Source organism: Nipponia nippon, unplaced genomic scaffold (genome assembly GCF_047370975.1).
Source record: "Nipponia nippon isolate SJK-2023a ecotype South Korea unplaced genomic scaffold, ASM4737097v1 scaffold_6, whole genome shotgun sequence".
NCBI lineage: Eukaryota > Metazoa > Chordata > Aves > Pelecaniformes > Threskiornithidae > Nipponia > Nipponia nippon.
Genome location: NW_028262380.1, coordinates 19,614,252 through 19,639,850, shown reverse-complemented (window position 1 = coordinate 19,639,850; position 25,599 = coordinate 19,614,252). Strand labels below are relative to the sequence as shown.

General features: G+C 36.9%; 1 protein-coding gene across 1 annotated transcript in view; it reads left to right on the top strand.

Annotated features, from left to right (window-relative positions):
• ADGRA3 (adhesion G protein-coupled receptor A3) overlaps positions 1–25,250 on the top strand; it is a 58,002-nt gene extending 32,752 nt beyond the window's left edge. The window contains exons 9-19 of the mRNA XM_087736367.1: positions 2,405–2,606; positions 6,248–6,397; positions 9,165–9,326; positions 9,600–9,803; positions 10,984–11,197; positions 11,350–11,558; positions 16,472–16,596; positions 17,130–17,253; positions 19,066–19,211; positions 23,106–23,201; positions 23,395–25,250. Of these exons, the coding sequence (XP_087592493.1) occupies positions 2,405–2,606; positions 6,248–6,397; positions 9,165–9,326; positions 9,600–9,803; positions 10,984–11,197; positions 11,350–11,558; positions 16,472–16,596; positions 17,130–17,253; positions 19,066–19,211; positions 23,106–23,201; positions 23,395–24,637 (2,875 nt within the window). The 3' untranslated portion in view covers positions 24,638–25,250. The remainder of the gene's footprint in view (positions 1–2,404; positions 2,607–6,247; positions 6,398–9,164; positions 9,327–9,599; positions 9,804–10,983; positions 11,198–11,349; positions 11,559–16,471; positions 16,597–17,129; positions 17,254–19,065; positions 19,212–23,105; positions 23,202–23,394) is intronic.
• The last annotated feature ends 349 nt before the right edge of the window (positions 25,251–25,599 follow it).

Sequence of the window (25,599 nt, the reverse complement as noted above, 5' to 3'; positions counted from 1 at the left end):
GTGATTTTTCTAAGGAAGATTTTTGTCCTTTCTGCTGGCTTTTTTTCTATAGGGGAGAAAAGATGGTAAATAATTTACATTACCATTGCAGAATCTGTACCTGTTCTTTGAATTAATGTACATTCTCTAAAATACCTGTATATAATTCCTGGCATTTAAAAACTGCACTACTTCTTTTTTTAAATTTTTTTTCTTCTTTCTTTTAACCACCTCTGTTGACACCAGTTCTGGTATAAGTTTTCCTTTCTGATAAAGGTTGAATGGTGACACTTCTGTTAATTTCTTGAAGTGGCTGCTGAGACTCCAAATATGTGTATGTTATTTGCTAGGCTGGATGAATCTCTGCTACGATACCCAAATAATCTGTCTATTCTAGTATTCAGATACTACACTGATGGTCATAATAATAAGTCTCCATTTCTTAACTAAATGATGTCACTACAATATGGAGAACTGCTTTGTAATGCCAACACTGTTATAAAAGGTAGTAAAATTTAAGCCTTTGTTTTCTGTTTTGGTTTGGTGTAATTATTGTCTAGTCTTTTCCACTAGATTCCTTACTGACTTTGAATTCTTTCATGGTTGTTGCCATGACCTGTGCATTTTAAGGATGCCACCAACAGCTATATTTGAGTTGCGTGTTGCCCAAACCGAAGTAATCTTTGCCAAAATGGCCTGAAGCAAGGGTCTGTCTTCTATTACTGAGCATGCCAAAATTGTTCTGTTGGAGCTGATCAGGAATAAATAGGAATTTGAGATAGGGAAGACGTTCAGTATATCCCAAAAGGTTAATCTCTTGCATCATTTAATATAATTGAAAAGTGTAGCCTTTTGCCTTGGTCCATCCCTGGAGTTTCTCTCTTCTTTGAGAAAGAACTGTGATAAATCCGAGTGTCTTCAGTAAGAGAAATTACTTAACTGGTGAATAAGTAAGGAAAATGGAGCTGAATTGTTCAGTTTCTCTGCTTTGGCAATATTACTTAAATTTTAATTTCCTGAAATGGAACATTCTTCAAGGTGTTTATTCCATCCTCTGGCAAACACAGATTCCCCCCCGCCCCCCCCCCCCCCCAGATATATTCTGAGCATCTCTTAATTTAGATGGTAGTAGTGCCTAAATGGCCATTTACTGAAATGCAGTCCAAATATAAAAGCAAACTTTAAATCACAGTGTAATCTAAAAGAATTTTTTGTTCGACCATTTCAGTTTTTGGAGACAACTGCTTTGTGCAAGGCCCTTTGAAGTACTCAAAACTGAGAAAAAGTATGTTAGCTCTTAAGGCTGTTCAAGGAGCTTGACTTAATTATGGTACAGAAAGCCTGGGATGATCAAATGAAGCTCTCTTTTGCTCTCAGTTTTAGTTAAACCTTATATGTTGGGTTGTTGGATTTGAGATACTTAGCATTCTGCAGTTTAGGTATGAATGCTTTTTGCTTTTAAACTTTAAGTATTAGTCTTCTGTAGGATAAAATACTGCTTATGCATATCTTAACAAGGGAGAGGGCCGGAAAAGGGGGCAGGCAGGCTGGCTGGCATTCCATGTCCCTGTCCTTTCTTCTCAGCATTGCAGCTTAATTCAGGCATGGTTTCCTTCTATTCTTATGTTTCCTTTGAATCAGTTCGTATCTCATGAATGATCAGTGCACTAAAGGTGTGTTGCAATTTACTTTTCTGTATTTATTCTTTATTTCATTTTTATCTACGTATATGTTTATACGGATGATATATGCAGTAAAATTGTAGAGGAGAAAGTTGAGAGAATGTTAGAAGTTTTCTTAAAAAGTGCTTAGTTCCACATACCTTGAGTGAAGGGAATTCTTTTCTGCTTTTTTAACATCATGAACACTTCCTTTTCCCATTAATTTCTATTTGGTATTATGTTTGGTTGCAAAATTCGTCAAAGTGATTGTACTACTGCTACTGTTTCTTAATTACTGTAAATGTAGTCTTCTGTTCATATATGAAGTTTATAGATATGAATGCAGTCATTTTAAAGTTACATTGATGCATGTGAACAGGACAAGTAGAAAGCTTGCAAGGCTTTTTACTATGTATTTAACTTTTTATAGTGTTAATATGGAATTTTTCATGAAGTAGTCAAGGGTTTTTTATTAAAAAATTGTAAACTATTTTTAGTAATTTTATAAGCACCTTCTTCTCTCCACCTGCAACCCCATGAAAGAATTCAAAAAAGTATGCTACCATTAGAACTTGTTTTGTTAAGAGTACACAAATGTGAACAGCTTGAAAATACTGAAGGCGAGCCAAGGTGGCCCTTTAAATAGTTTAGAGATGCTTAGTTTTGAGTGTCTCTTTATTTCATGTTGTAGTGCTTAATCCTTTTATTTACTTGTCATGTAAATTTATCTAATTTTTTTTTTTTTTTTGCTTTTGACTCCCCAGGTGGCCTAGAACATTGGCAGGCATCACAGCGTACCTGCTGTGTACACGTTATTCTGCTGGCAGTGGGATATATCCTGGCAACTCACAAGATGAGAGAAGAGCCTGGCGCAGATGCGACAGGGGAGGGTACTGGGCAGAAGAGGACTACTCCAGGTGCCAATACGCAAATGATGTGACTCGAGTTCTTTATATGTTCAATCAGGTAACTTGTGCAGTCCTATAAAATCAAATTCTTTAATGAAAATAAAAACTCAGAAGCCTGTTTCTCCATTTTTTTTTTTGAAGCTGATAATACTGGTGGTCAAGATGAATTATGACAAACACGTGTCTGAGTACAGCATTAGAACTTGTAGGTTTATGTTAATAGCTTGGTTTAACATCTATTTTGAGTGCCCCCAGATTGAAAGTGCAAGGAAAATTTTATCCTTTGGTGTACTTGTGTAAAGCATAAGAGAAAGGTACTTGTCGTGATTGTTTTTGTCAGCTGGATGCCCTGTCCTGCCCATACGCTATAAAGAAACAAGGCAGGCTGAAGTTGTAATGAAGAACAGCTATTTTCATTATAATAATAGAGAGTAGTCAAACACTGCGCCGGCTCTGTTGCTGTAAACCTCTTAACTCTCATCAGCCACACCGAGTCTATTAATGAGTGAAAGCAGCGAGTATTAACTAGGCTTCTCTAATCTGGTAGTACTCAGCAAGATACAAGAGATATTCTAGATTTTAAATGTAGCTATGAAACAAAATTTTTCAACTCCAGTCTCCTTTTGAGGGTTATCTCTAGTTAATGCACACTTTCACAAACACTGTTCTGCAGTGATGCACCCATGCAGTGATGTATCCAACCTTGTATGTATAGGCGCTGTATTGTGAAATACTCCATAAAGCTTTGAACCTCTGGTTTAAGCTTGATGTTTTCCAGTGTGTACTGTCAAATCACGAGCATTAATGCAACAAGTGAAACTATGGCAGTAAGAGAATTTTTTGGTGTGGTGGGGGTTGTTTTTTTTTTCCCTTTTTTTTTTTTTTAATACAGCTATGCCACTTGAGTTGATGTTGGTAGCACCGCCCGCGTTTAACATGGGCCATGCTGCTTGTCTGACCTCAGGGTAGGATTACTGTGTGTTGCCTGTGTTTGGAGTGTTTCAGCGTGTGAGCTCACATTTGTCTAGAGAAAACTTCATGCTGTGTATCAGAAGCACCACAGCCCCTAACTGGGACAGTCAGGATCTAAACTGACATTTGCCCTTTGGATGTCTCCAATTTATACACATTGTGAAGGCTTGACATCCAGTGGCTTGGGCTAAATCTAGTTTGAGGCAAAAGCATTGAACTGCATATTGCGTAGACGGGTTGTTGCTGACTTGCTCCATCTATGCTGAGTTACTTACTAATGCAGACATAGCTTTTTATCTTCCTGCTTTGGCTCCCTGAGGGCGAATGAGTACTGGTGTAAGAAAGATGGAAAGGGTGTGAGGGAGAGAAAGGGAAAGGACTGCCTGTCCTGGTTCAAGATAAACTTAGGGGTTGACATAACTATTGGTGCTCTACTGCTTTACGTTCCTAGCGCTAGAGGTGCATGCCATGGCTTGGTCACAAGAAACATGTTTGAGGGCTGAAATGGGAGGTGGTGGTGGTGCTTAATGACTGGTTAGCAGGTAGGACACGATGCTTGGGTGTTGTCCCTTAGTTGGACACAGCAAGGTGTGTTTGCTTATTGAGAGCCTTGATGCTGCTTTTTTCATCTGGGAATGATGCTTTTTTGCATCATCAGAAAAATGATGCTTTTTTCATCTGGGAATTTACATTTTCCTGCAAGGCCTGTGACAGCTCAGCACTATTCCTGCCTATGTACTGTAGCCCAGTTTCAGAGTTGCAACTGCTCAAGAGCCTAGATTACTTCAGCCTGTTACAACTGCTTTTTGATTAGCCAACATTTATCAGGTTGTGGAAGAATGTTGCCAGCTTTGTGTTAGGAAGTTTTAAAATGTGAGGGTGTCATGGTATAACCTCAGCCCGCAACTAACACCACACAGCTGCTCGCTCACCAACCGACCAATGCCCAGCCAGTCCCCGAGCAGCAGCCCCCCCAGCCAACCTTCCCCCTGGTTTTATTGCTGAGCATGATGTCATATGGTGTGGAATATCCCTTTGGTCAGCTGGGGTCAGCTGTCCCAGCTGTGTCCCCTCCCAGCTTCTTGTGCGCCCCCAGGCTACTCACTGGCAGGGCAGTGTGAGGAGCAGAAAAGGCCTTGACTCTGTGTAAGCACTGCTCAGCAGTAACAAAAACATCCCTGTGTTATCAACAGTTTCCAGCACAAATCCAAAACATAGCCCATACTAGCTACTGTGAAGAAAACGAACTCTGCCCCAGCCAGAACCAGCACAGAGGGTCAGATTGGTATTTTCAGAAAAGCAGAAGTAGAATTTCCATGTGTGAAGTAGATAATGGGAAGTTATCTGCTTAAAGATACATGCACACAGGTATGCTACACGGAAATAGAAGTTTCAATTTTTTTTTTTTTTTTAAATAGGGAGAAGTGGCATGTTTTGGTTTTAGGAGTTGTTTTTACTCATTAGAGCCTTCCTCTTTTTATGTCTGAAACTTCTAGCAGTATTCTGCACAGAAATTTATTGTCTCTTTGAGACTAATACTTACAATACTATTATATTTAATATTTTTAGAGCCTTTGAACACAAAGGTAGTTGAGCCGTTTTGAACATTAGAACTCTGCCAAACAATTTAAATCAAGTAGAGGTCTAAGTTTAAAATTCAGTGAAACCTTTGATAACATTTATACAAGAACATTTATGTTTCACTGTTCTTTTTTGTGTATAAAATGGGTATAGTTTTAGGTGAAAAGAAATTAATGTTTGAAGAAAAAGTTCAAAGAAATTTTACAGAATGTCTGAATTTGAAAGTTGACTTTGTTCAGTGTGCGTTATGACTTTGAACTTTATTTACACTTTAAATGCATGACTTGTAGTGTTTTGGAAAAAAAATAATCTTCCATTAACTGCATTCAAATCTATGTACAAGTGCTAAGACCAGCAGGAACAAATACATAGTTGTGCTTATGTTGCACATTGCAAATTCAGCAGGGTAGACTGAATATCTGTACACCAGAAAACAGAGAGATGGGACATCTCTAGTTTGGATTATCATGGATAAACAGCATCTGAACGTGAGCTGGTAACATTTGCACAGCTCTCTGCTGTACTATGTGAAATTTCTCATTTTTGGTCCCTGCTAGCTGAGGCATGTTGATGTTGCATACTATTTAGTGAAGAATTTTCCAGCATGGTGCTTGGTTCAGGAATGAAATCATGAGCTTTGTCATAGAGAGGATCTATCTTGTGGATTTTTTGTTTTTTTTTTTTTGTGTGTGTGTGTTCCATTCCAAATGCTTTCTGTGATTACAGAATCAAGAATGAATGCTACAGCAGTTGTGTATTTGAATTTCTTTTGGCTTCTCTTGCTATAAAATACCATATTTTAGGAGCTTTGTGTTGTCATGCTTAGGCTCTGGTGAAAAAGAAAATAAGCATTTGGCAGTACTGTCTTTTTTGCTGCTTTTCTTGGTGCAACATCTCTCTCCCTTCTAGGACAACAGGACAAAGCCCAGTTTCTGGCTGCAGGTACAAATGCTGGTTCTCTGGCTTGTAGGAAATGTTTTTGCTAACAGATAAGGTGGTAGTCCCTGGCCACTTAAAACACTGTGATCCCTGTGGGAACTGCTATCCTCTTTGGGAAAATGCTTATTTATTAATTGCTGAAGTGTTGCCTCTATCTTGTACTTAATTTTCACTTCTTCAAAACGCTTATGTTTGTTCTCTGTGTAGATGCCGCTCAACCTTACTAATGCAGTGGCAACAGCAAGACAGCTCTTGGCTTACACCGTTGAAGCAGCAAATTTTTCTGATAAGATGGATGTTATTTTTGTGGCTGAAATGATAGAGAAATTTGGAAGATTTGCTGAAAAATATAAAGAGGTAACTGGATAATTTGTCATCATTTTAAAGATAATCGAAGTGTTTGTCCTTTAGTATTCTGAGCAGTGAAACCTTCCCAATGTTAGATGCAGGCACTGAGTTAGTGGATTATCAGATTCTATTCCATGTTTTTGTTTGTTTAGTAGGTCCCTGAAGTTGCTGACCCATGGTCACAGACTTTGCATTCGCGCTGAGATGATCCAGCATTCACTGGACCTGTAATGTGAGTAACACCTCTGGTCAGCACTGGAGCAGGGAGATAGGTACAGTAAGTCTGTTTTTATTTACTATGGAGTGGGTCACACAGGTTTTCATTGGTATGTTCTTATCTAAAAATACAAATAATGAAAGCCTCAGAGATCCTCTCAATAATGAATAAAACAAGACTTATCTTCTCCCCTCCCACCATGGTAGGCTGTCTTTATTCAGTATTGAGCTGTATCTCTAAGGTTTTCAGTATTCCTATATCTTGCAGGATATAAGGTAAGACATTAAAATAAAATCTTAGAGAACGCTCATTGTTGGGGAGAAAAATGTGAGTGGTGGAGTAGTCCCGCCAGTGGGTAGGAACTCTCTGTTTCACTGCTGAACAGAGGTTATATTGATCTCACTGAACAGTGCATGTTGGGAAGCTGGAGACCACAATGCCTCAATTTTAAACTTGCGCAAAAAAAAGCCAAATTTCCCCATCCACCCTCAGCAAACCGTAAATGCTGGTTGTAAATTCTTTGCAGAACTCCTTGGAGAATTTTCAGGCTAAATCTCCTTTTTACAATCATAGCTTGGATTTTTTGTGTATTTTGGAATTATGCAAGCAGTTCATTAAATGACTGGTTTTGTACCCAGTCGAAAATAGAAACATGTTTTAGATTGCTGCATGATTTGTTAACATTATAAGGATATTCTTTTCTCAGCTGTGATTTATTGTCTGTAGAGTGACACAATCTGACATTACTTTGCCATGTTTGAAGGTAGTAGATGATATGAAAGTATCCAAGTTAAATTCATAGGTAGTTTTGGTCTTAGATGATGTATTTTTTATCTTAATTGGTTTGATTTGCAGTCAACCTTTGATTTGCTGATATATTGAAGGAATGTGAGTGCAATTTCATTTAATTTTTAGTAGCTATTAATAAGACTTAGTTATTTCTTATTAGGGTATTACTCTACAAACTTCTTGACACTGTATTCACTTATACATCTTATTGTCGGTTCTTTAGTTTGTTACAGTGGCTATTCTGAAAGATGAATACTGTAAATTATAAAAAGCCTAATTTAATAGCTTTTTCATGTCAGAAGAATAAACGAAACTGAAGACAAATGTTCAGAAAGTTTGTAGATTGTATTAAATGAGAATGCAGATTGTATTAAGTTAGAATTAGTGTATTTAGTTTGCAGATTGTTTTAAGTTACAATGCAGTTGGAAAAGCTTGTGTGTACCTTGATAAGCAGGGGAAAGAATAATTTGTAATATTTTTTAAAAATATGAAACAACTTTAGTCCTGTGACTTCAAGATCTTAATATTGACAATTTATTGTAAAACCACCATTTGTTGATGTGTAAAACATGTTACCAGTTTTCAAGTAGTAGTAACTCATAATAAGCATCTTCAATTAATGTAACTTTGATTTGTTCTTGAGAATTTAATGAAAAGGGCTACAGCCTGCAAATGCTGCTTGAGGCTGTGTTAGCTGTTGAGAATGTTTACTGATTGTAGCTTCTGTCCCTAAAAGAGACAGTTCTTAAAACAGTAAATATTTTTCTATTCCTGCTCTTGCCTTTATTTTTGAAGATTTAAAAAAAGAGGAACAAACTACTGTTCTCTCCTTATGAGTAATATTCTGAAGAGAAATTGGGAAGCCTGAATATTAAAGAAGATGTCTTTCCCACACCACCCTGTCTGTCTTTATTCAGAAAACTCCAGTCCCTGAACCTCAGGCACTGTGAATTGCATTTCAGTCAATTCAAATAGAAAATACATGCACCTTCACTTTTGGTCTAATATTTGTCACTGTTTCTTAAATGTTGTGAAAATCCAGTGTAGGTCAATGTTGTCAATGTAGGTGCTCATTAATTTTAGCAGAGTTGTGGCCTAAATAAATGAATTCCCTTTATAGTTTGTATTTGTCCGTCATACAGAAGACAGGGTAAGGGAATGTGAGCATAAACTTAGAACGATGTCACTGGTGGTTTGAAAGCAGCTCTGGTACCTACAGGTGTTTGCTGTCTTTCTCACTTAGAACTTGTGACCTAAAACAGTTCATGTAAAACTGAAGGCAAGCAAGGAAGGAATCAAAGAAAAGGCAGACATAGCAAAAGGAAGAGAAGCAGAAGGGTTGTGTGCCAATTTTTGCCTGTATTACTCTTTTCTTATTATCTTCCCCCATGCATGCAAACTGTATCACTGTTGATTTATAGTTTATTTTAGGTTTAAAGTTGATTATAAATAGTCCTTTTAAATAATTAGTACAGTAGAATGTGGAGTATTACACCCTTGGCTTTTAATGAAATATCTGTATTTCTCATGTTTTTGTTTTCTAAGTATAATGTAAACAGACACTTTGCCATAACATTTTTGTTGGATGGAGGTAAATGAGTCAAAGTATTTCAGTATCTCAACTTGACAAGTGGTGATTGAAATAGGAACAACCTATTTCCTTTTGCTTTCTGTGCTGACAAGTCGCTTTGTATATATCATCTGATAGTGATCCTACTGGATGAACTCTTTCAAAGATATAAAATAGTCTTATTTCTCTTCCCTGTTAGCTTGGTGACGTGATGGTGGACATAGCAAGTAACATTATGTTAGCTGATGAACGTGTTCTGTGGATGGCACAAAGAGAAGCAAAGGCTTGCACTAGAATTGTACAGTGTCTACAGAAAATTGCTATGTATCGGCTTGCAAATGGAGCTCAAGTTTATTCTACTGTAAGTATAAATTTATTTATTTAGAAGACATTTTGCTGGCTCTTGGGTTTCAATAGCTTTTTATTTTTCTTAATAGATGTTGGCATTATCTGAAATGCCTACTATTTCTGTAGGGAGAAAAGAAATACTCTGAACAGATTTATCCCTGCCAGATAAACAGAAGCAGTTTGCTGGGTGGTTTTTTTCTGTTATGGCAGAGAATCCCTTTAAGATTATTTATTATTCTTCCTGTGGTGTGTAAAATTATTTAATGTTTGATTTTTGTTGTCACAGTATTCTCCAAATATTGCTCTTGAGGCTTATGTAATAAAGGCTGCTGGTTTCACTGGGATGACATGCACCGTATTTCAGAAAGTGGCTACGTCAGACCGTACAGGACTCAGTGATTATGGGAGAAGAGATCCAGATGGAAATCTAGATAAACAATTAAGCTTTAAGTGCAACGTTTCAAATACACTGTCAAGTCTGGCTTTAAAGGTCGGATACTCATTGTTTCCTTACTGACTTTGTAATAATATCTTAAATATGAATTATTTGGAAAGCAAGCTTATTTTATTAATTTCTAATGTTGAAGTAGCATTTTTACATAATCCAGAATGACTGTGACAAAGGTTAATTAAAGTGACAAAGGATAATAAAGTTTGATTATAGAATAATTTTTTAATGGACACAATTTTTAATGAGTAGATGTGGGTTTCTTCATTAAAACATCTGAAGTTGAAAGATGCTTTCAGACCTTTTCAAAAGTATGGAAGATGAAATGCTCCCTAGTTTATAATACTACTTGGCTTTATTTTGCTGTATTTTCACCTTCATTACTTATTAAATCAGATATTACCAGTCTCCTTAAATATCTGAAATATTCCGCTCAGAGTGATGCTGTAATTAAGCATGAAGTAGAAAACAGACCTGAAAGGTTTTTACTGGGGAGTGCGTATGCGCATGCACGCGCACACACACACACACATATATGCATGCACGCACGCACACCCCCCCCCCCCCACAACACCCCCCCCCCATATAGATATATATATAGATAGATATGTGGGTGTGTATAGAATGGAAACACTTCCTCATATTACATAAAAGTATTTTTTCAGTTACATTCACCAACATACCAGTTTGCTTTTATCACTTCATGTGCTTGAATGTCACTGCAGGTTGTATATTTGAAAGTATATTTCTGTAATTCTATGAAATTACATGCATGCTTCCCTACCCAAGTATAATTTATATACAAGTTATCAAAACCTGTTTGTATACAGTGTTTCAATCTGAATGGTACCAATGCACAATTACAGCATTTCTCTTTGTCTGCTTGTCTTGGTTGCTGCTTCTAGTTGCCAATAGTCTAATCTGGAAAACTCTTGTAATACTTTACTGATACCAGCTTCAACTTTACTCTCTATAACAAGTAAGGTAACTACAGAATCTTAACTTCTTTTTTTTCTTTTTAAAAAAGTGTTAAGACTGTAATAACCTGATTCAACTATTTTATCATGGATTACTTGGAAACACTGTCAAATAGGTTTGTCACAATATGTAGTCTGCTAAATGCATTAATCTCTGACACTGGTCAGTTGGAGGAGCTGCTAACTTAGTCTCTGTAAAGAATTTAATTTTCTCTTTAAAACTTTAAAAATCTGTTTATTTTTAGAACACAATTGTAGAGGCTTCTATTCAGTTGCCAGCTTCCCTTTTCACCCAAAAGCAAAAAAGAGAAATCAGACCAGCAGATGAATCTGTCTACAAGCTTCAGCTTATTGCATTTCGCAATGGAAAGCTTTTTCCAGCAACAGGAAATTCAACAAATCTGGCTGATGATGGGAAACGTCGTACAGTTGTAACACCAGTTATTCTTACCAAGATAGGTTTGTTTTTTATTATTACTCTATGTTCTTTAAAAATAAGAAACATCTTTGACTCCTTTGTTTCAACTAGTGTATATCTAATACAAGGTTTTTAGCATCTAATGTGTTACATGTTGAGAAATTTATGTGCAAATACGTTTCTTTTGTAACAGATGGTTTAAACCTAGCCAGTCACCACGTTCCTATAAATGTGACACTGCGGCGCATTGCGCATGGAGCAGATGCTGTTGCAGCTCAGTGGGACTTTGATCTACTGAATGGACAAGGGGGATGGAAATCTGATGGTTGTCGCATTCTTCTGTCTGATGAAAATATTACTACCATTCAGTGCTACTCCCTCAGCAACTATGCAGTTTTAATGGTATGACACTTAGAATTACATGTCTCTTTCTGGAACTTAAAAATATTGAAAATGCAATTATGTGGGGTTTTTTTTTTCACGCATTAAAGAAAATGAGCATTCCCACGTTCCTTTTCACATAAAACTAAACATAAGAAATAAATCTTCAGTTTTTGCTTGTATTGATGTAAATGTTGATGTAAGATGAGGTTTAAGTGGAAATCTGTCAAAGTGAAATTAATTGCTGAATATACTAGACACAAAAGATTTTCATATTGAAAGTACAATATTATGGGAAGCCATTTTAATGAGCTACTTAATCAAATGAGCTTTTATGAATTTTAGTCTAATAGTGACAGTTTAAAAGAAAGGTAATAGTTTTTTCAACTATCTTCTCTGTGTTAGATGAAATTTGTTAGCTTTGTTGACAGGAGGATTATCCCAGGTTTTGTTTTGGTTTTGTTTTTTTTTTTTTTTTTTTGCTGTGATCCATAACAAGAGATAGGTATTTCACTGCAAATTAGCTATTCATTCACTAGTATGTAGGTCTGATATCAGAAGACATGGATTTTAAAAAGGAAAAAAAATCAAACCACTTAGTTACTATCCAAAATATTTTTGAAATATTGCTTAAAAAATAATACCTGAATTCTAGTCTTAGCATATTGATGTCAATAAAATGGTTAACCAGTTCTAAAATATAGTGGTAGTTGAAGAAGGAGGGAGTGAGACACCTTCTTAGGTTATGAAGTAGAATTTCTTCTTTGTCTCTTCCCAGAGCTCTTAGTTTCAGAATTTGGCCTGGGAAGCTTCCCTTTTTAGAGATGGTGACTGCTACCCTGCTTATCAGTCATCACCACAGATGCTAAATGGTAAACATACATAAAAATGGTAGGCTAGTAGGAAGCTGAGTGAAATATAAGAGGTTTAGGAAATACTGTCAACTTAAGTGTAAATTTGGTATGGGTTTTGTTATAGTTAATGTGCTCTGTGTGGTATTAAATATATATTTTTATGTAATCGTACGTGGAAGAAAGAGGATTCCTTTATGATGATCAGTGCATGAGAAGTTGCTATTTTTGTTTTGCAACTCAAATTTAAAAAAAAATCTTCCTCTTAAGAGAATTAAATAGTAGAATACCAAAAAGCTAAACGTAAATAAAATTAAGGTTTACATGCCAAGCTTTTTAAAAGGGCTCAGAGAGCAACTTTTCACTTTGCCTCTGAAGGTACTGTTTTAAATTACTTCAAGCTGTTATAATCCTATAGTTGCTGCCTTTGATATTTTTTAAATATATAATCCTCTCCTAAAACATAACAGCGTTCTTTAAAATGGAATTAAACTTCATATGTATGTGTAGTATACACGTAAAGAGAGATTATGCTTTAAATTGGTCACGTTTCTGCCATCTGGAGGAAGAAAAATGAAGAGCATATTCAATCTGCTGCTGTAAATGACTATTTCTAAATTAATACATAGTAAGATTATATCAATATCTTATAGTGAGTTGCTGTTTAGAGAACTGTTGACAATCCGAAGTCAGAAAAGTTAGAGGAAGGGGCAGCTTTCTGCCATTTCTGTCAGTGGCTTTCATTCTGTGCTTGCTCAAAAGTGTTATACCTTAAATATTTAGCTACTTCTGAAAATGTGAGGCTGCAGGGAGTGGAGAGGAGGGGGTAGGTGGAGGAGGACAGAGTAATGCTCGTCTGTTAAATGTTCCTTGCACAGTTAATACAGTGCAAAAGCTCTGGATGTCTTAAGTAGCTGCTGAAAAAAGTTTTCATAATGCCTATCCATATATATTAACTAAAAAAGCCTATTTCATTTGTAGACTCTCATAGTGGTGTGAAAGTCTGGGTTCTGGTCCCAGGCTCATAGTTCTGCGTTTGGTTTTAGGAGTTTGGCTTTTAATTCAGCAATTGTTGTCATTACCATCAAATACATGAACAGTAGCGGCCGGAGGGACCTGAATGCAATATTCCATCATCCTGGCTGGATGGCGAATGACTTAACCAGAGTTACTTTGCTCTTTTTTAGTCTACTTCACTTTAGTAGATATGTGTGTAGAAGAAAGCAGATGGTAATGTACCAACCTGTCTTTATACATTTCAGAACATAATGTAAAGTCCACTCTGATACGGAAACTCATAATTGAGGGCCTAGTTTTCTAATCTAGTGATTCAGGAAGATACAGTTACAAAATTTTGTATTTATTTGGAAATCATTTTAACCACTGTTTAATAATAGAAGAGATAACCAGGAGGCTCAGCTGAAATCTCATTATTATAGGCCTACAGCAGAGGGGAAAAAAAAACCAAAAAACAGTAATGGTAGTTGAGAAGAAAGAGTTCTGCTAGTTGTCTATAAATGCCCCAATGTTTTTCTTAATGCCATCCCTGCTGTTATTTTACCGTCATTCTTTTTTATTAAATTATTAATTAGGAGTAGTTTAGCTCAGAAATAACATTATTAGCTCCCTTCGCTCCTTTTAGTAGGTCTGATTAAAAATGTTAGTGCAGTTGGTAAGATTTCCATTGACTTAGTGGGTATTGGGTCAAGGCCTTTGCTAGCTAGGCTAGTTTTCTCAGTTGTCTTAGATTACTGTAAATTCTGTGATTTTTGTAGCTCTTGTTCTCTAAGTTCACGCCAGTATATGCATGACATCTTGTTACCTGTCACCAATCTGGAAGCAGCAACAGGAATTCTCCTACAGTTTGTCCTCTGATACTCACCGGCTATGTGTGACAATACATTCGCTCCTGCTTGTAATAGCAGTGAGTTCCCAGGGCTCTGCAGCTGGCTATCAACCAGCCCATGGGTAGTGTTGAAATCAGATGACACTGGCTGCCTGAGGCATAATATCTTATGATCTTTCTCAAAGTGTTTTTTCCAGGTGCCAAAGAAAACCAAATACATAAAAATCAAGCTGACAATCTGATTAAATTAGTTTGAAATGAGGTTGGCGAGTTAGTTAGGAATAACAAATTTATATTCTGATGAAAGAACAATTGAAGGAGTGGTGAAGAGACTGCTGACTCTAATTTAATTGTAAGCTTCAATTCAAGAACTCTTTTCCTGTCCATGAAATCAGATTACCCATCTTAACTTTAAAAACAGATTGTGTATCACTGTATTTTCTTTCAAAACAAACTGAAACTTCTTCCTAATGTTCTACTATTCTGTGTGAATGCCGAATTTGTTCTCCTTTCCCCCAGCACACTTTTGAACTTTCCCAACTCTAGACGTTTAAGAGTGACTCTCACAAGTATAGGTGAGACAATTTTCTGTATCCTGTCTGTTCTGAAAATTCTTTTTAATAGATTTTTCCACTAATCTTAGTTAAGAAAATTTGTTTTATTTAGTGCTGAAAGGGACTGAAGGTTTTTTGGTTTTTGTTTTTTTTTTTTCCCCCAGTGTTAATTACCTTTATGGAAATGGAACCCTAGTAAATTGTAACTGCATCCAAACAGAATTATTTCTTCTTGCTATTCTCGTTAGTAAAAGAAAATATCACTCCTCAGATGTTATTTGCAATACTGCCATGCTTTAACAGTCCAAGGGTCCATTTCATGCTTACTCCTTGAGTCGTATTTTGATGGTGGGTTCAGAAAACTTGAACAATGCCAAAGAGCTGTTGAATTCTATTTGGGTTATCAACTACCTATTCCAGTCAAGCAGTAATTATAGAAAAACAGTCTGGTAGGAACATCTAGGTGTCATTTGGTCCAATTACCTGCTCAAAGTTTGATCATCTTCAAAGCCAGATCATATTGCTCCAGGTCATATTCAGTCAAGCTTTGAGTATCTCCAAGGACAGAGATTACACTGTCTCTCTGGACAGTATGTGACCACTTTCGTCAGAATTTTTTTCTAGTATCTAATCAGAATTTTCCATGTTGCTGATAATGTCCATTGCCTCTCACCATTTCCTGGTTCATCTCCAAGAAGAGTTTGACTCAGTCATCATTATACAATCCCAGTAGGTAGTTCAATGTAATAATGAGATTTCTCCCATCTTCCTTTTCTTCTTGAAGATGAAGAAACCCAGCTTTTTCAGCCTCAGACATTGTGTACTTCAGCCTGCTAGTTATCCCAGTGATCTGTTAGACTTGCTCCATCCAGTATGTCAGTGCCTTTCTTGTACTGGGGAGCCTCAAATTGAAGATGGTTCTGCAGAGGTGGTCTCACAGTGCTGAACAGAAGGGAATAATCAATTCACCCGCTTGCCGTGGTTTTGCTGACACAGCAAAGTGTGGCCTTGGGCTGCAGGCTACACTGCTGACTTGTGGTCAACTGTCATCTACCAGTGTACCTTCAAGTGGTTCTTTGGTTGCTTTCTATTCAGTCCAGTGCCCAGCCTGTATTGTTACATGCATGGGGTTATTCCATCCCAGATACAGATCTTTTCACATTTTCCTTTGCCAAATTTCATGGTGTTTTATCAGGCCATTTCTCTGGCTCACCAACATCCCTCTGAACATCCTCCAACCTATTGATCAGTCTCCCCAGTCTATAGCATCATCTGCAAACTAGCTGAGGGCACTTTCTATAACATTCTTTGGGTTGTTGCAGAAGATAATAATCATAACTGAAACACACAGTTCTACATGCTATACGTGTAAGTATTTTAAGAAGAAGAAAATGGTGTGTGTCTATAAGCTGCTAACTTCTCTGTATATTCAAGCATATATAAGTTTAAGTGTTCTCTAAGATGTGTGACTGCATTTGTAAAGGTCAGCCAGAATAGCAGGTAATTGTGGAAGAAAGCCAGGAACATAAAATAATAAATAATTGGGGGGGTGGGGTGGGGGGTGAGTGGGTAATTTCATCTAGAAGGTTCCTGTTACTTTATTTTGTTTCCTCTGCTATCCCCGCTACCCCCACAAAATGAAGACATCAGGTGGACTAATGTTAATTTTGTTTTTTTTGTCAGGACTTGACAGGAGCTGAATTATATATGCAGCCAGCTGATCTTTTGCATCCAGTAATTTATGCCACTGCCATGGTTTTGCTAATGTGCCTTTTGATGATCATAGTCAGTTACATATACCATCACAGGTATGAATTGAAATTACTAGACTAAAAAAATTAGTTTCATAGTGCTTAACACTACTTTTTCTTTTTGATAGGAACATAAGTAATCTGCATTTTTTTTTCCTATAAGGTTAGTTGATGCAAACTAATAGTTAAGCAAGTAGCGATTTCATCTGTTCTTGAGTATGACAGTTTAGCTCTCGTAACCGTGTATGTCTTTAATTCTTCACTTTTGCTTCATGATGAAAGAAGATACCACTGAAGAATGATGGTAGAATTTAACAAACTGTTCAGCCTTTTACATTTCTGTTGATGTGAAAGCTTGAAGCCTAAAATTTTTGAATCAGGCCCCAAATAGTTGTATAAAGCTAGTTAATAGGAGGGTGTTTTAATTTCTTGTGATGAAGACCAGAGATTATATTTGATTACAAAGTACGTGGTAGTCAAACAATCATTAACAGTAATTATCTCTCATTTATCACAAGTGTATCTTGCTAGTTTCGGAAAGACAATAATGCAGCTGTGTTTTATGTTATCTAATTTGTTTTTTTTAACAGTGTGATCAGGATCAGTGTAAAAAGCTGGCATATGCTAGTTAACCTGAGCTTTCATATTTTCCTGACATGTGTGATGTTTATTGGAGGCATAACTCAGACCAGGAATGCCAGTATTTGCCAAGCAGTAAGTAAATATGCGAACACTTGAAAAAACTAGTTACCAGTTTCATACTCCTATATATGTATATGCCTCCCTTGCCTCTTACAGAACAGTAGTACTGTACAAGCGTTTTCATCTGAATGTAAAATTTAGACAAAAAAAACCCTCTTTTTTCTTAAAGTTTTCTCTTGTATTTTCGTCCAGCCATGAAGATAAAACTAGTTTGTTACTTGAAAACTGGAAAAGTATTTCAGAAGTGCAACAAATTTTTTTTTGCCCAAAATGCAATCACAAAAAATGTTTTACCTGTTAGTTTTATTTTTGAGACTTACTTATTATAAAATTGTGTTATAGGCCTGTATGTGGCCTTTACAGACCATGTGAAAACTGATTTCCACAGGTGTTAAAATATTTATTTCCATTTGCTCAGTATAACCTAAAGGGAGGGAGAAAGAAGTGTTTCAAGTCAAAGACCCATGTTTTCTCTAAACAAACATGACTAGCTTTATTGAGACTCCACTTTTATAATGATTTGTTCTTCTAAGATTTGGCCTAGTTCAGCTGCAGGGTTTCAGTATAGTAGCAGTTGCAGCTTTGTGAAATTCTTCAGTGAAATTTTTTTAATGTTTTCGTTTTTCCATCCAGTGATTCATAGAAGTTTCTATTCACTCACCATAATATTCCGTAATGCTTTTTGTTTGAATTTACGGTAGTTACTAGTTTGACGGTTCAAAGTGTTGCAATAAAATATGTCCCTGCTCTTTCTCCTACAAATATAAAGAGAATGCTAGTCTGTGTGCATGCATATGCATGTGCATGCACACACATATATGTATATGGAGATGAGGAAATAGTTTGTTGAACTGTAATCTTTTTTCTTGCCTTCTTGGAGACAGTAATCATCCAAGAGAAATTCTGTGATATGGATGAGTTGTTCAAGAGTTGTGCTTTTACTGGTGATTGAAACTTGCAAAAAAGCCCCACCTCCAGTCCTCTTAACAGCAACTGAAGTGTTACCTCTTCCATACACATGTGCCGTCATTTAAGCGATATATGAAACCTACCTCTTGCAGTCACTTCATCTCAGTGTTCACTTATAAGTAAGGAAATGCAGGACAAACGGATTGTGCCTTTCCTTGACAAAACTCCAGGGACTTTGGGAATTCCTGGAACTTCTTTGAAGAAAACAATGTTCAGTTTATAAAATATTGCAGATGTCAAAGGATCTGACAGACAGCCGTTTTCTTAAGTAGTGCCCAGTCAGTCTGTGAGGATGACTTTGCATTAATGTTTGGGCTGGTTAAATATTTAAAGTATGACACTTGATTTTTTTTGCATTAAGTTAAAATCGCTGATGAGTTTGTTAGCTGTCTGTATTTTGCTGCCAGCTACGTAGTTACCACGATATCATTAGCTTGCTGTTCCCTTACTTGTTTCAATTTGAATAATATCTGTAACACAAGACATTTTAAAGTGTTTAATAAAATACAGTTTCTTAAAATGTATGATTGATATGTAGTATTAAAAATGTTGGCCAGCAAAGTTCTTTCCACGTTACTAAGTTTTCCTTCCACTAGGGGCAACTGCAACTATGCAGCCTCTCCAGACTCAACTGATACGAAAATGGGTTTGCATAACATATTCTACTTTTTTGAAAACCACAATGACTTGCCATTTAGAACAGTCATGGTAAAATAAGAGGGTTTTTTCTTCTCTTGAACTGAGCTTTTGAAAATCCAGGCTTTATGCAAGTTGCTTGTTAAATGATTAATTTTTTAACTTGGTAAAAAGGAAATGTTTGGGTGTTCATTTTGGTTTGTTGGGTTTTTTTTTAAGGTTGGGATAATTCTCCATTATTCTACTCTTGCGACAGTACTGTGGCTGGGAGTGACATCTCGTAATATTTACAAGCAAGTAACCAAAAAAGCAAAAAGATGTCAAGATCCTGATGAGCCACCTCCTCCGCCCAGACCAATGCTGAGGTGAGCTTGTTGTTTGTGTCTGCAGCTCATTATTTCCCAAGTCGCTATGCTCATACTCTGACCAGAAAATGTAACAGGTCACTACTGTTATTTTGCAAGTGCCTTTCATAGAAGATTTTCTTTCCAGGTCTGTAAAGTCCCTTCCAGATTTTTCTGTTCCTCAGCATCATGTTAAGGAGGATGAGGTAAAGGACAATTGGTCTTAGCATATTACTGTTGCAGTGCTGTGTTCCTGATTTGTAAATTAAGAGTGTTTCAGCATCACTACCAGAGCTTTGATTAGGACTTCAGATAGAAACACTTCCCATGAAATTATCATAGAAGAAAGAATGTGGAGAACTGTTATCGCACAATTAATGCAATTTAAATAAAATTTTAATGTTTTCCAAAGATTGCTTACAAATAGTTTGAAAAATAGGTATCAGTCATTATCAAATGAAAAGTGTTCTTTGTGAAGCATTCCTCTTATGTTTATTTCTGAAATCACTGAAATGGGAAAAACTAATTATCTGTGAAATTCAGCCTATGTGAAATATTTTTAATAGAAAACACTAACATAATTTGTTCATATAGCTTGCTGAGCCTCTGGATGTTAATTAAAAACTGCTAAGCTGAAATTCTCCACAAGGTGGCAGAAGTTGATTAACTTTGATTAGTTAGAGACAGATCTTTAGAAAGCTTGATTTTAAAGTACAGAGACCGCAGAAAATCAGAAATGCTTTTCTGAATGTCATCAACTAAAATTTGCAGTACTATATACAACCCTACAGAAATATTGAGTTGATAAATTTAGAAGGTAGAAGGTTAATATTTATACCGATTAAGTGCTGTCTTTGCTTTCCTTAACTTTTATTATTTTTCTTTTAAGAAAATGTAAATCTATTGTATTCACTGTAGGATATCATGCCCATCACCAACTCTGTGCCTTCCAGCAGGGTACTGAGTAGACTTTTCAACATCTGTTGTGATCCTCCCTGTGCTGCGCCCTCCCCCCATCCCCCGATCCCTTACTATTTGTCACAGAGTTCTTGCTTTGGAAAATGTTACCTTAAAATTACCGGCCTCACAGGCTCAGCTCTGCATAGACATAAACATATACGTACCATTTCAGATCTGGATGCCTCATCTGTGATAATGGCAGTAACTCTGGAGACAAGTATCAGAACAGAGCAAGCGTTTCATATTTTTCAGATTTTCTCAATGTTCAACTTCTTGCCCGTCAGGGATTTCCTCGGTCAGATGTGTGGGGTTTTTGGATGGAACAGCCATAGAAGGATGTGTTGTTTTGTGTTGGTTTTTTTTTTTTTTATTCAGTTGTCTTTTAGACTTATGTTCAAAACAAAACTACCCGTAGTGGCATAGGGCAAAGAGTTTTGTGCAAGTGTCTTGCTTGTTTGGAACCAGTCAGCTACTGTTACCAGGCCCCCTGTTTCTTGAATTCAAAGAGATGAAGCAACCGATTTTCTCTTTGCCTTCATGCTGTTTATATTTATCCTGTGTATGCCTCTTCAGAATTGCAAAGGGTCTTTTGGAGCAGAAAAAAAACCCTGATACATGTATGTAGGTACACATTTTTCTCCTTATTTGCCATATGTAAATTATTCTGCTTTGTGTTCTTTGGGTTTAAAGAAGCCCACCTTGCAGATGATAGGTATACATGACATTTACATTGATCTTCAGTTCCCGTAGGCATTTTCTGAGGGTGGACTTCATACCTGTTAAGGTTCCTTCCCCTCTAGCATAGATAAGCTTTATTCTTTATTTTGAGAAATTCATTGCATGTAAGACAATTTTGTTGGTGATGATGATATTCGTTCATCGTTAATGGGACTTCGTCACACGTCATGAACAAGGTGGAAAAAGACTTTGAAATGGATCCAGTGTTCTGCAGAAAGCCACTATAGACAGTAGAGAAGAGATTTGCTGTGGCTCACAGTAGCCATGTTGAGAAGAGAGTGCAACATTTGGCACTGGTTGGAATTTCTTAACTGTGAAAAACTTTATGCCAAGTATATTGCATTGCCATGCCAGGCAAGAGGGTGTAAAAATAACTGAGGTCCTCAGCTGCCAATCACAAGAAGGAAATGGAGTTTGTTGTGCATGAATGGTATTTTGTTCAGCAAACTCCATCCAAGACAAAAGGAAACGGTTTCAAATTTTGTAACTGAAAGTACTGCTTTGCAAAGACCCTCACTGAAGATCTTAATGATGGGATACTTCATGTAAAACATGAAATAAAATAAAAATATAAATATTTGTATTTCATAATTTTATTTAAAACAAATACAAATACTGGGTGAATGTCCTGCTTAGAAACACGGCATTTCACTATTTAAATTTTTTTTTCCTGTTACTATCGTAACACCTCTTCTGTACCATGTCATTAGATATGTTTTTCTCTTTTTTTGATGTAACTTAAGGAAAAGTTTTAGCTTGTACAGCATTCTGCTGCAAAATCTTAATATTACTGCATCTTCTCTAGCATACTTTGTATATGTTTTTTAGTTACTATTCTGTTCGTACAGCTCCTTGCTGTATGATAGTTTTGACTTGTAATTTGGGCTCTTAGGAATTGCTGAGGACTTAAACACAGCAACAGACAAGTGGTTTGGGTTTTTTTTGTGTTGGGTTTTCTTTTCTTTTTTGGCATTGGTACTTGGTATCTTGGTATGGTTAAAGGCCGGTTGTAAACATGTTCCTTCAATACAGCAAACTGAACTATGGCTACAAACAATCCATATTGCTTCACTCTCCCACGAGTAACAGTTTGCCTTGTGTAGAACCGGCTTCACCTAGCTGTTCATGTGTGAGTGGTGGTACATCTTTGAGGCAGTGATTTAGTAATTTGTAGTGAAGGATAGGTACAGTAAAACCCGCCACAAAGGTCTGTTTCATCTGGCTAGCTCCTCATGGCTGCATCAAGATACAGAATAAACCAATGACAGAATTTGATCTTTGTAGGATTCAGCAGCTAAGTAATTTATTTAGTGTACCTAAGCTTCCAAGAAAGACTTTTATTTTAGACTGTTGTTTTGTGTCTCAAATGAGACAGCAGTAACTTCTGGTGAATAATCTGAAATGCAGTGGAAAGGTCCAGGACCATCAGAGTCGGTGTCTCTCGTTCACAAAACAAACCACCCATCTGTATGCCACAGTAGTGGCTTTCACTGCGTGTTCTGATCTGAATTTGGACTGGATTAGCATAAGATGCAGGACGGAGTGCCATTAATTTGAATGATTATCAGTAATTATTGATTTGCCACTAATGAATTCAATGTGAATTCACAAAATCCGAATGAAAAGTTAGATACTCCAACAACATATGCCCTTGTCCTTGTGAATGCATACAGTTTTTAACACTACCACAGGAAGCAGGAGGTATATACTGTGAGATTATAGAGTCCATTAAAAATTAATAAATAAAAACAACACAAACACCACTCCCCAAACCCCTCCACATAAAAAAAACCCCAAGCAACAAGAATTGTTAGGGCCAATCTTCTGAACATAGTGTCCATAGTATTAGGCAAGTTCACCTCTGGAACAAGAGACACACCACTTAGTATTTTCCTTTAAAGTTTCCGTATTCTCTTCCAGCAGTTTACAATTTTTGACCGCCAGCTTTTGCTTCTTCCTTCTAACTGTGTATGCCTTCATTCAGTGCCTTCAAGGGAGGTGAGCAGCTGTGGGAGAGAGGTGGTTTACAACAGGAGGGAAAAAATTGTAGTGAGAAAGACTTAAAAGTTGATACTGCCAAACCTGATTCACCCTAATTATTTTCTTAAAGAACTTGCATATATCGAGAATCCTGGAAAGCTCTCCTTTCCTTCTTGGTGACTGAATAAAATCCATTGTCATTAAGCAGTCACTGATATACTGGCTTTTACTTTTTAGGTTCTACCTTATTGGTGGAGGGATCCCTATCATAGTTTGTGGAATAACAGCAGCAGCAAACATCCGAAATTATGGCAGCAGACCTAATGCTCCTTAGTAAGTACCATATAACTGAGAGCTCTGTCATAAGATTTCATGGGTTTGCTTTTCTAAGTACTTGTTGCAGTTAATTCTGATTCTTCCAGAAAATGTAACACAGCCAAGATCATTTCAAAGTACCATTGCGAACTGCTAAAGCATAAGTGACTTGTGAGAAGATGTTAATTTTGATTCTTTGTTTCTTTTCCAGTTGCTGGATGACTTGGGAACCTAGCTTAGGAGCATTTTATGGACCAGCTAGCTTTATAATTTTCATAAACTGTATGTATTTTCTTAGCATATTCATACAACTAAAACGTCACCCTGAACGTAAATATGAACTTAAGGAACCCGTTGAGGAACAGCAGCGTCTGGCCACCAACGAACACGGGGAACTGGCTCATCAAGATTCATTGTCGGTGTCGCTAGTTTCTACATCTGCTTTGGAGAATGAGCACAGTTTTCAAGCACAGCTGCTGGGAGTGGGCCTTACTTTGCTGTTGTATGTTGCTCTGTGGATCTTCGGAGCGCTGTCAGTTTCCCTGTATTATCCCATGGACCTGATCTTCAGCTGTTTTTTTGGGGCAACATGTTTAAGCCTCAGTGCCTTTCTTATGGTGCACCATTGCGTTAACAGGGAAGATGTCAGGCATGCTTGGATAACGACTTGCTGCCCTGGAAGGAGTACGTATTCAGTGCAAGTAAATGTGCAGCCCTCCAGTTCCAGCGGAACCAATGGAGAGGCCCCTAAGTGCACCAACAGTAGTGCAGAATCTTCATGCACAAATAAAAGTGCATCAAGCCTAAAAAATTCTTCTCAAGGCTGTAAACTAACTAACTTGCAAGCTGCAGCAGCTCAGTGCCACCCTACTTCTCTGCCGTTGAACACAGGTCCTCAACTTGATAACAGTCTCACTGAACATTCAGTGGATAATGATATCAAAATGCATGTAGCTCCCTTAGAGGTACAGTTTCGGACAAACGGACACCCAAGTCGGCATCATAAGAACAGAAGCAAGGGACATCGTGCTAGCAGGCTTGCAGTATTGAGGGAATATGCATATGATGTTCCCACAAGTGTGGAAGGAAGTGTGCAAAATGGCTTACCTAAAAGTCGACAAAGCAACAGCGAAGGGCATTCGAGGAGCCGAAGGGCGTATCTGGCATATAGAGAACGTCAGTATAACCAATCCCAACAGGATAGCAGTGATGCTTGCAGTACACTTCCAAAAAGTAGCAGAAATACTGAAAAAACAATAGCTACCAACAACAAAAAAGATATTCTAAGGAAACCAATAGCAGTTGAACTTGAAAACCAGCAAAAATCTTATGGCTTAAATTTAGCCATTCAGAATGGACCACTTAAAAGCAGTGGACAGGACGGACCCTTGCTTACTGCAGACAGTACTGGTAATATTAGAACTGGGTTGTGGAAACACGAAACTACTGTGTAGCATTGTAATTCATTGCGGGACGAATCCATATGAACTGTGATTACACATTCCTTAAAGCTATTAACACTTTTAAAGACTGTTTACAAACTCTAGGTACTTTATGCAGGGAGGGAACAAAGATAATCTGCCAAGCAAAAGATTGTATGCATTATTATCTTTGCATGTTCTTACAAAGATGAACTTCTGGTATTTTGTGAAATTTTTGAAGCATCAATCTTGAGAGGTGCAGAACATAACTTTGTACATTTTTATTTTTTACCTGTAACCCTGCAGATGTGTCCACAACACATTTCAAATTTGTATTTAAATGTATAATAAATAGTATTTTCCCCAGCAGCCCAATGTTGCACCTATTTGTTGGGTTTTTTAAAGATTATTGCACTGAATGTCATCTTGATTTTAGGACTTCAGTATCTGAAAATTACAAGTTTCAGTTACCAAAGAAAATATTTGGTGTCTGAAATAGACAATGCAAATAGCTTGATTAATTGCATAAGACCTAGAATTTGTTTGAAATGAAGAAGCTACATTTTAAAGAGATTTTTAGTATACAGGCAACTCGTTTACTCCAAAATCATTGTCTTGTACTTGCTGTATAAGTTAGTTATATTTTCAGATGGCTGTGGCTTATTTTAGTGCACTTGCACAGAGTTTTGGTTTACTTGGTCATGTTTTTGGATAATATTCTGTTTTGCCCTCATAGTTACCTGACTGGGATGGGTTTTTTTTTAATTTGTTTCAATCATTTGTAATTGAGAAGGTTATGAATGTTCACAGACAATAGGTGCTAATTTGCAAAGGTTGTCAGTACATAGCTGTGAAAACTCGTTCAGTTGTAATAGTGTGGAAGAATAATAGCGCAGGTGTTTTGATAGGTGGTAATGGGATAATCTGTGAAGAGTATGATCAGTATGCAAAATCAGGGTCTTCAGGTTCCCTGGCACTGTACAAGCTGACGCTTG